The sequence below is a fragment of the Phragmites australis genome, chromosome 18, assembly GCF_958298935.1.
Source record: "Phragmites australis chromosome 18, lpPhrAust1.1, whole genome shotgun sequence".
Classification (NCBI taxonomy): domain Eukaryota; kingdom Viridiplantae; phylum Streptophyta; class Magnoliopsida; order Poales; family Poaceae; genus Phragmites; species Phragmites australis.
Window position 1 is genome coordinate 24,043,244 of NC_084938.1, and position 11,232 is coordinate 24,054,475.

At 41.9% G+C, this 11,232-nt stretch overlaps 2 protein-coding genes across 5 annotated transcripts in view; both read right to left on the reverse strand.

Moving 5' to 3' along the window:
* LOC133898879 (uncharacterized) overlaps positions 1 to 6,692 on the reverse strand; it is a 29,411-nt gene extending 22,719 nt beyond the window's left edge. The window contains exons 1-10 of one of the 4 annotated variants that reach the window (XM_062339680.1): positions 6,057 to 6,687; positions 5,657 to 5,745; positions 4,949 to 5,015; positions 4,743 to 4,858; positions 2,874 to 2,940; positions 2,715 to 2,763; positions 2,467 to 2,552; positions 1,971 to 2,224; positions 1,830 to 1,885; positions 1,440 to 1,525 (exon numbers count right to left, since the gene is read on the reverse strand). In XM_062339680.1, coding sequence (XP_062195664.1) covers positions 1,440 to 1,525; positions 1,830 to 1,885; positions 1,971 to 2,224; positions 2,467 to 2,552; positions 2,715 to 2,763; positions 2,874 to 2,940; positions 4,743 to 4,858; positions 4,949 to 5,015; positions 5,657 to 5,745; positions 6,057 to 6,305 — 1,119 coding nt within the window. In that variant the 5' untranslated portion in view covers positions 6,306 to 6,687. Of the gene's footprint in view, positions 1 to 1,439; positions 1,526 to 1,829; positions 1,886 to 1,970; positions 2,225 to 2,466; positions 2,553 to 2,714; positions 2,764 to 2,873; positions 2,941 to 4,742; positions 4,859 to 4,948; positions 5,016 to 5,656; positions 5,746 to 6,056 lie in introns of all 4 variants that reach the window. The other 3 variants (XM_062339678.1, XM_062339682.1, XM_062339681.1) reach the window with 3 other exon arrangements.
* A 1,138-nt stretch (positions 6,693 to 7,830) lies between these two features.
* On the reverse strand, positions 7,831 to 10,940 carry LOC133898880 (phospho-2-dehydro-3-deoxyheptonate aldolase 2, chloroplastic-like). The gene is made up of 5 exons (XM_062339683.1): positions 10,400 to 10,940; positions 9,724 to 10,001; positions 9,172 to 9,448; positions 8,803 to 9,048; positions 7,831 to 8,271 (listed from the first exon to the last, which is right to left on the reverse strand). The coding sequence occupies exons 1-5, from the start codon at positions 10,937 to 10,939 to the stop codon at positions 7,984 to 7,986; spliced, it is 1,629 nt and encodes a 542-aa protein (XP_062195667.1). The 5' UTR covers position 10,940; the 3' UTR covers positions 7,831 to 7,983.
* Between the last annotated feature and the right edge of the window lie 292 nt (positions 10,941 to 11,232).

Genomic DNA, 11,232 nt, shown 5'->3' on the forward strand with positions numbered 1-11,232 from the left:
CCCCGGGTTGTCGGGTTTATTTTTTGGACGCTCTAGTTGTGGTTATGATGAAAGCTTCTCGACCACCTTGGTCCTTGAGTTCTTGGTTTCCTTGTCGGGTTGGTGCTAAGCCACCATATCGAGACTCTGCTTGTCGCAGCGAAGACCTACCTTGGGGCAATCTTGGACGGTGATGACTCCCTCGGGTCCTGGAATCTTCATACACTGGTAGATGTAGTGCACGACAGCCATGAATTTAGCTAGGGTTGGTCATCCTAAGATGACATTGTACGTCGTCTCGAAATCGACCACGTCGAATAGATTTTTTCCTGTCCAAAAGGTGTCAGGCTTCCCAAAGGTGGTGGGAAACGATATCTTGCCAATAGACGTGACCAAAGATTCGAGTACTATACCGTGGAAAGCTTTAGTAACCGGCTTGATGGCAGATCGAGGGATCCACATTGCATCGAGTGCACCCAAGAAAAGAATGTTCAGAGAACTTCCTCCGTTGATTAGCACTCAGGTAACCTTACAGTTGTTGATAGTAGGCTCGACCACTATTGGTAAGCAGCCTAACCGTATGAAGTTTTCAAGGCAGCCGTCTTGGCCCAAAGAGATTTCGATATTTGACCACTTGACGCCTGGCGACTCTTGGGGCGACTGCTAGGACTTCTCGGACCACCGTCTTGTACTACCTCTTGGACTTGTAGTACACAAAGCCGTCAAACATGTGGTCGACGGTCCTACCCCCTCCTGGTAGGACATCAGGTCCGATTCATCGTCACTGGAGCTAGAGTCCCTACTCTGGGTCCCGACTTGGGTCTTCTTCCCCTTAGCCTTATCGACCTCAACCTTAATCAACTCTGTGTATATGGGGGTTGCCGTGTGGCTCCTGGACTCCTTTCCGAGTATGATTTTGTTATTCTTAGAAATAAACTTCCATATCTGTGGGATATCCTAGTACATGCGAGCAGTTTCCATACGTTTAGGGATTCCTTTCCCAGGCACGGATGTATGCTCCGAAATACAGAAAACCCTAGAGGATTTGGATATGTATAAGATACTAATATACGTGGTTTTATACTACCCATCGTCAAACTGCTTGTAGTGATCAACGTGAATACTATTTGTACTCTGCAAAGGACCTTCCAAGTTCTGATGAGGCACTTCAGATGGGGGATTGTGTTTAGCTTAAGCCTCATATATCCACTTGTCTGAGCTTGCAAGGCGCATAAGTTGAGTTTACCCACACATCATTTTAGGATCATCTAAGCTACCTCACTGACCTTACCTGTTAAACCATAATCCCAATAAGGCACCTAAGAGGATAAGGCTAAACTAGTTCAGAAGGCCTTCAAGCGCAGAGGTTTCCCTCATTTCCAGGCTAGAAATTGTAACTTGTAAGTATCACATTCCATAGTTCCCGGGGGGTGTTGGGGGGGTGTAGCTACAGTAAGTACCTCAGCCACAACAGCTTCATTTTCAACAGGATTCATTGAACAGGTTGAATAGACCATTCTACCTCCCACTTTAAGTAACTCAATACCTGATGCAACAAAATAACAACTTTGATGACAGATTATTAATCATAAAAATTTCAACTAGTACAGTTTTGCCACAAAACAGATCCAAATCATATGCAGTAATTTGGTTTTTGTAATTTGGATGGTTTATAATATAAATTGATAACAGTTACGGAGGAACTCTGCAGAAATTCCTAAGCAGGCTCATTGAACAATTTATTATTCTTACAAAGGCTCATTGAACAATTCATGATATACCACAATTAACACTACCTGATTCACAAGGACTAGCAGCAACACCAACAAACAAATACAACAAATGCTTACCACGCATAGCAATATCTACTTGCAAACGATGAAGTTCATTCCCCATTCCTGAGTTCCTACGCAGTGAAAATAGATCATGACCCTGAGGAAAAATAGAAGCAAGCATAAAAGCAGCACAACGAATAAATATTCAGTGCTTACCACTTTCTCCACATATCATGACCTTTGCGAATTGTTCCATCACCACTGCAGGGAACATCACAAAGTACACTGTCGAATTCTAACCTTTGTGGTTTGCTGGTATCCTTATAAGCTTCTGAATGATGCTTTGCATGCGAACAACCAGGGAAGTTTTGTGCTTCATGGTTTGTAACCATTAGGTTGGCGGTGCACATTCTCTTTGTGTTATGGATAAGGATGTCGCATCTTTGCGCATTGACATCATTAGCTATCACCTAATCACAGTTTCACCAGAGGAAGGGAACATATATAACTAACGTGAACAACCAGGGAAGATTGGCAGTCCACATTTCTGAATATCAGTGGGTTTTATAACACCAATAGTCATATGCTACATGTAGCAAAACCAGATGCTACCAAATATTGTAATTGAGCTTTCGTTTCCGGTTTCCAAAAATCAGATGGAGTTTTAAGAACAATAGTTTGATTACTATATGTAACAGATGGAGAGATGTACCAATGCTCCTGGAAGTAGCCCTGGTTCTTTTGATTGGTGAATCATCTCAAGTAACTGGAAAGTTTTAGAGCCTGGAGCAGCACACACTGCAAAAGTACCGAAAAAAGTGAGGCTATATTATAAGACTATTTTATCATCCAGTCAAATCCAAGAGTTCTAACACCCATTAGCAATTCAAACTGACAGTCAGGTGGTATGAGAAGTATGTGGCATACAAGATGATGAACAAGAACAAGATATGAACATACTATCAAGGATATGGTGATCAGGTTGTACATTCAGAAACAATGGCGGTACCTGCATAAATAACTTTAAGTATTGAAAGAAGGCTTAATCTAAGATAGATAAGAGAAATTAAACTACAAGATAGCTGAGCTAAATTAAGCAAATTGGTATGAGATGCTCACCATGCTTACAGCCTCTTGCCTTGTTATATTACCAACCTCACTCTCATGCTTTAAAAACTCATGAAAACTGGAATGCAAAAATAATGAATCATTGAAGTAGCTTAATCAAGAGTGCGTCAGGGTAGCAAGTAGCAATAGTGATTAATGGTTAATGATAATAATAATAATTCGAAAACAAAATAGTATCTGGGCCGGGCTGGAACATTACAACAACAACAACAAAGCCTTTGTCCCAAGCAAGTTAAGGTAGACTAGAGATAAAACTCACAAGATCCAACTAAAAGGATGATGATAAAACAATAACAAATAAAGTAATAGTAAAAAAGTAAAAGTAATAACGGTACAAGGAGAATGATACATAAGTTATAGTTCTAGCATGTGGATTGCTAACTTACATGTGCTTCTATGCATGGATAGGTCTTTGGGGATATTCCATTCATTCAAATCTCTCTTTACAGACTTCTCCCATGTTAGATTTGGTCAACCCCTACCTCTTTTCACATTATCAGCGCGTCTTAGTATCTCGCTATGTACGAGTGACTCTGGAGACCTCCTTGGATCATATCAACCGATGTTGGACAAGCCTTTCTTCAATTTGCGCTACCCCTACGATGTTGGACAAGCTTTTCTTCAATTTGCGCTACCCCTACACTATCATGTATATGGATCCAATCCTTTCTTGTATAGCTAAAAATCAATCGCAACATACACATCTCTGCTACACTTAACTACTAGACATGTCACCTTTTAGTTTGCCAACATTCGGCGCCATACAATATCACGAGTTGAATCGTCGTTCTATGGAACTTACCTTTCAACTTTCGTAGCACCCTCTTGCCACAGAGGATGCTAAAAGTTTGACATCATTTCATCCATCCGACTTTGATTTTATAACTAACATCTTCATCGATATCCCCATCCCGTTGTAGCATCGATCCCAGTATCGAAAGGTATCCTTCTTGGGAACCACCTCTCCACCGAGACTAACATCTTCTCCCTCATGTCTAATAGCACCTCATATACTCGGTTTTGGTCCTAGTAAGTTTAATACTTGGGTTGGAACATTAGCATTGCTAATTAAAGTGATGCAACTCGGCCCTTCCTTAACTTCCACGATTCAGTAAGCAACGCCGCTTATTACATGAGAAGGGGCTAATGCACTGCCTACTCTAAAAATTTGCATTTATATAATTACTTTCCAGTATCATTCTCAAAACTACTAGAAGCATCACCATCAAAATCCAACGCTGATGCTTTTATGAAATGGGAGATTGGAAGCCCGAAATGGAAGATATGGCATGTTCTGTTACGTAGGAATGGTATGTTTTGAAGCATATTCCACTTTCCTCAAGCAACATTAACTTTTTGGTAAACTGGTAAGTGCAGGAAACACAATAGTGAACGAGCCAAAGGTCTTGAGTTCAATAATAGGTTAACACAAAATTTATTTAAAAAAATAACTGTAGACTCCAGTTCGAGTCCACGTCATAGGCCTGAGTGAGCCTAGACATGAAGGGGTAGTGTTGAAGCATATTGCCCACCTTTCCTCAAATAACTCAAGCTTTTAGGTGAACTGGTTGATGTATGAAACAAAATAGTATGAAGTACAGACATTTCAACGAAAGAGCATTGAGTTCCAAGAGGCTTGGTATGTACGTATTGCAAATATAAATCATATTTTGGATATCATTTACTGGATTTGTCACACAATTATGTTTATGGCTGTATCTCTGGTGAAAATGTTGCAAAATTTACATAGATAGGCTCAGTGCATGCAGAACTCTTATTACCACCTGCATACAGATGATTAGGCAAAATTCATGCCACTGGCAAGAATCTTTAAAATGAACATCACGCTGTATTGATTACCTCTCGAGTGCCTGATTTTTCCTCAGTTCCTTTCGAGAGAAGTTCAAATGCCATGCAAGATTGCCTGGATACCAAGGCAAGGGCCTGATAGCATCTTCTCCGTACTCATTACTAACCTTTGCAATGGATTTTTTTATCGTACATTAGAAAATATCGAGGACAAAGTTAAGTAAAACGTATACATGATAAAAAAAAAAAAAGGCAACCTCACTCTCCAAAGATCTCCTGAAGTCATTTTCTAACTTTGAGCAAATATCTTTAAAAAACGGGCAGCTGAAAAGGAAAGTAAAACTTCAGCTTCCTTGGTAAGAATCACAAACAGTAAAAAGGGAATATATGTATTTGTGTAATAAATATACAAAAGTAAAATTAATCTTTGTGATAATAGCAGGGTATTGCTAGTAAAATAATCTCATGTTGTAAGTGTCTACTGTAAGGATTGCTAATTGCATTCCTGATAGATACTACTAGGTAAAGGTAAGCAATGGATAGAGGCGGAAATATTTGCCTAAATTTGCATGACTCTTAAAGTAACTGGCAATTGATGGGATGATTTGCACATGTTACTAACAGTAATTCAGAAGTACTGGTTTCTTCACTTTCTTGTTAGAATGTTATGGAGTGCAGGTTATGGATAAAATATCCAATGAACCACTCGTACGTGACTATTTGAATAACAAATCAATTAGAGGTACAAGTCATAAAGCAGTTAGTATTTGGTAACCATGCTATTCATCCGTTAGCAATGGGAACAGAGGAAGAGAAGGAGCAACGGGCATCAAGTTCAAAAGTACCACAAATAAAAGAACATTGTTGCACTTGTCAACAATGCGAGCATACACAAAAGGAATCAGGTAAGCAAAGGAAGGCCGAAGTGGTAAACCATAATTTCAATACAGAGCAACCAGCATTACCTGGCGTTGATCCTAAAAGTCGCTGGTAATGGTTTCCGGAGCACACTCATGAAGGCATCCCACTCCTCCTTGCCAACAATTCGCTGCACCTGCAAGACACAAACATGCACGTACACATCCAGTGATCCAGAAGAACAGAGCCCGCATCCTTCTATAAGCAACATTACAGCTCCAGTAAAAACTAAAGTCACCTATAAGTATTGTACAGTAGAATCAGTTAATCGTAGACCAACGACACAATCTGTTTGTAAATCCTGTGAACACATTTTGTCATTACCGCAGCAGCTAAACCCTTCAAATTTTAACACCGAATCACCCCAAAAACGGCAGCCTAATTCACACAAACCGCACCAATACGAAAACAACGGGAAGCTACGGGTGACCGGAGCGAGTATTGCACCTTATAGTACTCCTCGAAGGCAGCGTTCTCGTGGGGTGGCGGCTGCCACTTGGGGTTGGCCTCTCTGCGGGCGGCGGCGGGAGGCGGCGGAGGGTGGGGACTGTGCCTCCAGAGGCTCTCGAGCGCCCGCGTGAAGTGGCGACGCTGTGCTCGGATGCGCTTCCTTTCGTAGCCTCCGATGCATCGCCTCCTCTGACCGCCGGCGAGGATGCGGTGCTGGAGCGAGACGGGGGTCCTTGTGGTTAACATGTTGTTGGGGGTTTGGAGGTGAGGTGGCCCGAATCGTTCGACCCACGCAGCCTTACTTCGATCCAGAGGGGCAAAACGGTCTTCTCACATGGCCTGAGATAATAAAAGAAAATAAAATTGATTAAAAATGCATAACGGTAAGGAAATCAAATAGGGAATGTTGCGAGTGGCAAATGTGTGAAGCCAATATTTATGGTAGCAAATCTGTACAGCCCGCTCTAAAATGGGAAATATGTGAAACTAATATTTAGGATAGCAAATCTGAATAGCCCGTTCTTTAGAGTGGCAAAAATCTGAATTTCTTGACCTTTTAGTCTGTGTTTTTATCTGCACCGTCCTTAGCGGTTTAGTTTAGACGGTGTCAGGACAAATGTTGTACTACTTACGTTGCGTGAAGCATCCTACATTACAAGCACCAATGCAATGCTTTTCCTTATAAGGATGCAGTTTGTTAGAGCATGTAAAATTCAGTGCTTAGAGTTGGTGCTTATGAGAAAAAAATATCAACGGTACTAACGTAAGTATTTAGACGGAAGACAAGATACTTATTTAAGTAATACTATTTATATTAGTGCTAACAAGATAGTTAATCTTATTTAAACACATGTGGTTCTTTTTACATTGAAAATTATAATTTTTATATACGTGCTTAACCATTTCTCTCCTTAAACACCTATTGTTGTTAATGCTTATGATCAAGGAGAATCATTAGATTATTATAACTTCTTGTGGAACCAAAAAGTTCATATCAAACACAATTAATAAATAGATAAATACGAAAATAGAAATATGAAAAATTAATAGTTCGACTTCCATATAGTTTGGGAAGTAAAATTTCTAAATAAAAGGTTCAAATAAAATAAAATAAATAATAATTGAAATTGGTGTTAGAATAGAAAACAAGAATGATTCATATCAAATATAGTCTTAAAAAATCAAATTATTATAAAAAAAATCAAATACCAAAATAAAGAGTCCATGTAAAACATAATTAATCATTATTATGATAAAATATTACATTGAGACTATTAGCGTGAGCCTCCTTGCTAGCTGACTCAAAACTAATGAGAGTCATCTTTAAGGTTCAAGAACCATGATCAGAGCTAAAGAAGCAACAAATGATGCCATCAGATTTTGAAAAATTCAAAACAAACCTACACGGTCGTTAGCCACAAGACACAGATGTCCTCCATTGGACTAGGCGGTTGGTAAAGTTTGTACAGATCAAAAGCTCGTTCACAAATCCAGCATATGCACTGTGTTATATCGCCTACCTATCTTTATACAGAAGACTTGTGGTCACCAAGAACCTGGAGGTAAAACTTGAAAGGTACTAAACCTGGAGTAAATGTAAAAGTAAAGGTTGGTGCTTGAAGGATCATACCATTCTTCCAACGTCCGCTCATTCATGTTCAATTGATTTTCACCTTTAAAAAGTGCGTAAACCAACTGCATAGATTCGGTGTGTAGTACAATTCAAAGGGAAAAGTAGGCAGAACTAATACTTGACGAGTAGGAGAACTAGTGAAGGTAACTTGCATTGTTTATTTATATGCCAAAGAAAATCAAAATTTGACTTGTTTACCAGTACATGACGCAAAATTTGACACAGCAACTAAAAGAGAACCGGACGACTGGTCCTTATGGTGAACCTTTCTTATCACAACTCAGTCTCTCTTTAGAATCCCATTGATGGAATTGTACCCAGCTGGTTCATGCTTAAGGGCGATGAGGCCATCCTCCTTTTCCTTAGGCGCTCGGCGATGATGAATGCCATTTCCAGAGACTGCGAGGCATTGAGCCTTGGGTCGCAGTGTGTGTGGTAGCGTGAGCCCAGATCATCGAATGTCACTGTACGTGACCCACCAATGCACTCTGTCACATTTTGTCCGGTCATCTCCAGATGCACTCCTCCTGGGTGGCTCCCTTCTTGTTGGTGAACATCAAAGAATGCACGCACCTCAGCCTGGATTGGAAAACGTATCAATCAGAATTACTTCATTTTACTCATTCTCCAGTATGATGTCAGATGCTTTAATACATAGAAGTTATTCAGTACTTGTACCAAGCATTATGCAATAGCAATGAAAGCTCAATTTTTCATCCTATACTTTGGCTGCTAACTGATAAGGATTGTCAAATAGACAGTTGAAGAATCAAACAACTTCATCCAACCAATTATAGGGATAATGAGTTGGAATACTCTAAAGACGCAAAAGGTCCATGAAAGAACAATAGATTAGAACATAGTTCTTCATCAATCACTTTCAAGGGCTTTTTGTTTCACTTGCATGGAGCCATGAATGCATGAATGGAACAATCCTTTTGACGAAGCTATGTTGCCTTGTAAGTTGTAAACTGAGAACAGTACACTGTATGCCAATCAGGCCTGGCCCCAAAAAAGACAGTACTCACTACTCAATAGAATAAAGAGAGATAATAGAAACGAGCAAATAGGCAGATACTGAAAAGTAGGATGGTAAGTGAAAAGAATTACCAAAATTCTGTCAAAGGAGCGAGTTTTCAGTCCACAAGGGGCCTTCATGGTGTTCCCATGCATTGGGTCAGTGACCCATGTTACTATCTGGCCAGCCCCACGGACAGCACGTATCAGATGAGGGAGTTTCACTCTCATGTTTTCAGGTCCCATTCTAGTGATGATGGTTATTCTCCCTGCCCTGTTTTCAGGATTCAAGATATCAATCAACCGCACAAGTTCCATTGGGTCCATCTTGTCGCTGACCTGTATTTCATTAGATGAAGGGGTGAAATTTCTTTCAGAGAATGTGCGAATACTTGTACTTTTCAAATGCAGAGTTCAACTCGGTACATCAAGAGTTGATAAATGTCCAAGTATCACATTTACCTTGATACCAAGAGGGTTGGCAATGCCTCGGAGGAACTCCACATGGGCACCATCAAGCTGGCGCGTACGCTCTCCAACCCATAGAAAGTGGGCAGAGCAGTCATAATAGAGGCCAGTGGTAGAGTCTTCACGAGTAAGCGCCTGCTCGTAAGGAAGAAGAAGGCACTCATGTGATGTCCAGAATTCTGTTTGTGTCATTATAGGGTGATCAAGAGTGAGTCCAGCTGCTGCCATGAATCCCAACGCCTCATCAACTCGGTGAGCCAGCTCCATGTACCTATTCACATCGTACACAAATTAACCATGAGTTGACACAATTGAATAACTAGCATTGTTAAGCTTGTGGCCGTCAATTTATGCAAATCAGATCTCTAGCTTCAGAAAATATTTCCACTTTTTTATGCAAAAATAAATGGCTGATCACTCAGACTATCAAATGTACTGAACGATAAAAACACATAGCTGCATGAATTGTGGTTTTAAAGAAATAATCACATGAACCAATCGGCATGGAATTCACCACTGGACAGTAAGTAATTCAAGGTAACCCACCTATCGCCCTGTTCACTATGCTGTGTGAAGTCAAGGTTCCACTGTGTCACCCTCTGCATTGCAGCATAACCTCCGGTAGCAAATGCCCGCAGCAAATTCAGTGTTGCTGCTGACTGTGAGTATGCCCTGATCATGCGGTGTGGATCTGGCACTCTCGACTTCTCATCAAATGTGTCCCCATTAATATTGTCCCCTCTGTAGCTCGGCAACTTCACTCCATCCCGCTCCTCCAAACCATCTGACCTTGGCTTTGCAAACTGACCCGCCATTCTTCCCACCTACACATCCATGCATATAGTAAATAACATAAGTATCTGTAGCGTGAACTAGAAATATATATCCTGATTCCTGATGCCAACAACAAAATCCGTACCATACAGGCATATATATCCTGATTCCTGATGCCAACAACAAAATCCATACCATACAGGCATACATGTAAGGAACTAAACACATATTATATGCAATTAACCTATACAACATGTGAAATTATCTGTATTCCATCAATCCCACCCCACTTTTTGCTGACAGTGACAGAACATACAATTACTCAGAAACCAAAAAGGTCATATTTGCAAAGCGGGGAAAAACTTAATTAGATTTCAGTTTAAGCTGGGAACGTAACGCTGTCTAAATAATTCGACCAAAACGCTAAGGCTTTGAGGCGATTTTATACCTTGACGACAGGCACCTGTCCTCCAAACATGAGCACGACGGACATTTGGAGAAGGACGCGGAAGGTGTCCCGAATGTTGTTGGCGTTGAACTCCTTGAAGCTCTCGGCGCAGTCGCCACCCTGGAGGAGGAACGCCCGCCCGACGGCGGCCTCCGCGAGCCGCTCCTCGAGGGTGCGCGCCTCCCCGGCGAAGACGATGGGCGGGAACGCCTCCACCGTCCGCAGCACCTCATCCAGCTCCCCCTTGTTCGGGTACTCCGGCTGCTGCAGCGCCGGGCGGTCCCGCCAGCTCCCCACCGCCCACTGGCTCGGGGGCCGCGGCACCGCGCGCACCGCGCGGGTGTGGAGGAGCGCCCCGCGGCGCGGCGGGGCGCGCCCCGGCGAGGGGAGGGCCGGGTTGGGCAGAGCGGGCGCGGGGGATGGCGCGAGCGGGGGCATTTTCGGGAATACGCCGGTAGGGTTTTTCGGCTGCGGATGGGGATACGGCGGAATGGGTGCTGGAGGAAGGTTCTCGCGGCAGGAGGTGGGGTTGAAATACATACGAGCGAGGCGGCTGCGTCTCCGTGTGCCCTTTTCCGCTTGAAAGTATCCACCCAGTCGGCACAATCCAGATGGAAAACGAGAGGTTGTATTCGTTCTCGTGGTCTATGCAAGAGAAAAAAGTATATCCTTATCCGGTTCATGATCAGGATATGAACATGTTGAGCATTTAGACAGTTAATTTGGATCATAAGTGAGATCTTAATGATAGGACACCGCGTCTAAGTTGAATCATAAGTGAGATTATACAGTGGGAAGATATGATATTACTTATACGAACAACATCTCTGATA

Coding starts and splice junctions, on each gene's coding strand:
- LOC133898880 (XM_062339683.1), bottom strand. CDS start 10,939: ATGTATTTCAACCCCACCTCCTGCCGCGAGAACCTTCCTCCAGCACCC. Junction 10,002..10,399: donor GACAGGTGCCTGTCGTCAAG/GTATAAAATCGC, acceptor ATGGATGTGTAG/GTGGGAAGAATGGCGGGTCA. Junction 9,049..9,171: donor CCAACCCTCTTGGTATCAAG/GTAAATGTGATA, acceptor AATGAAATACAG/GTCAGCGACAAGATGGACCC.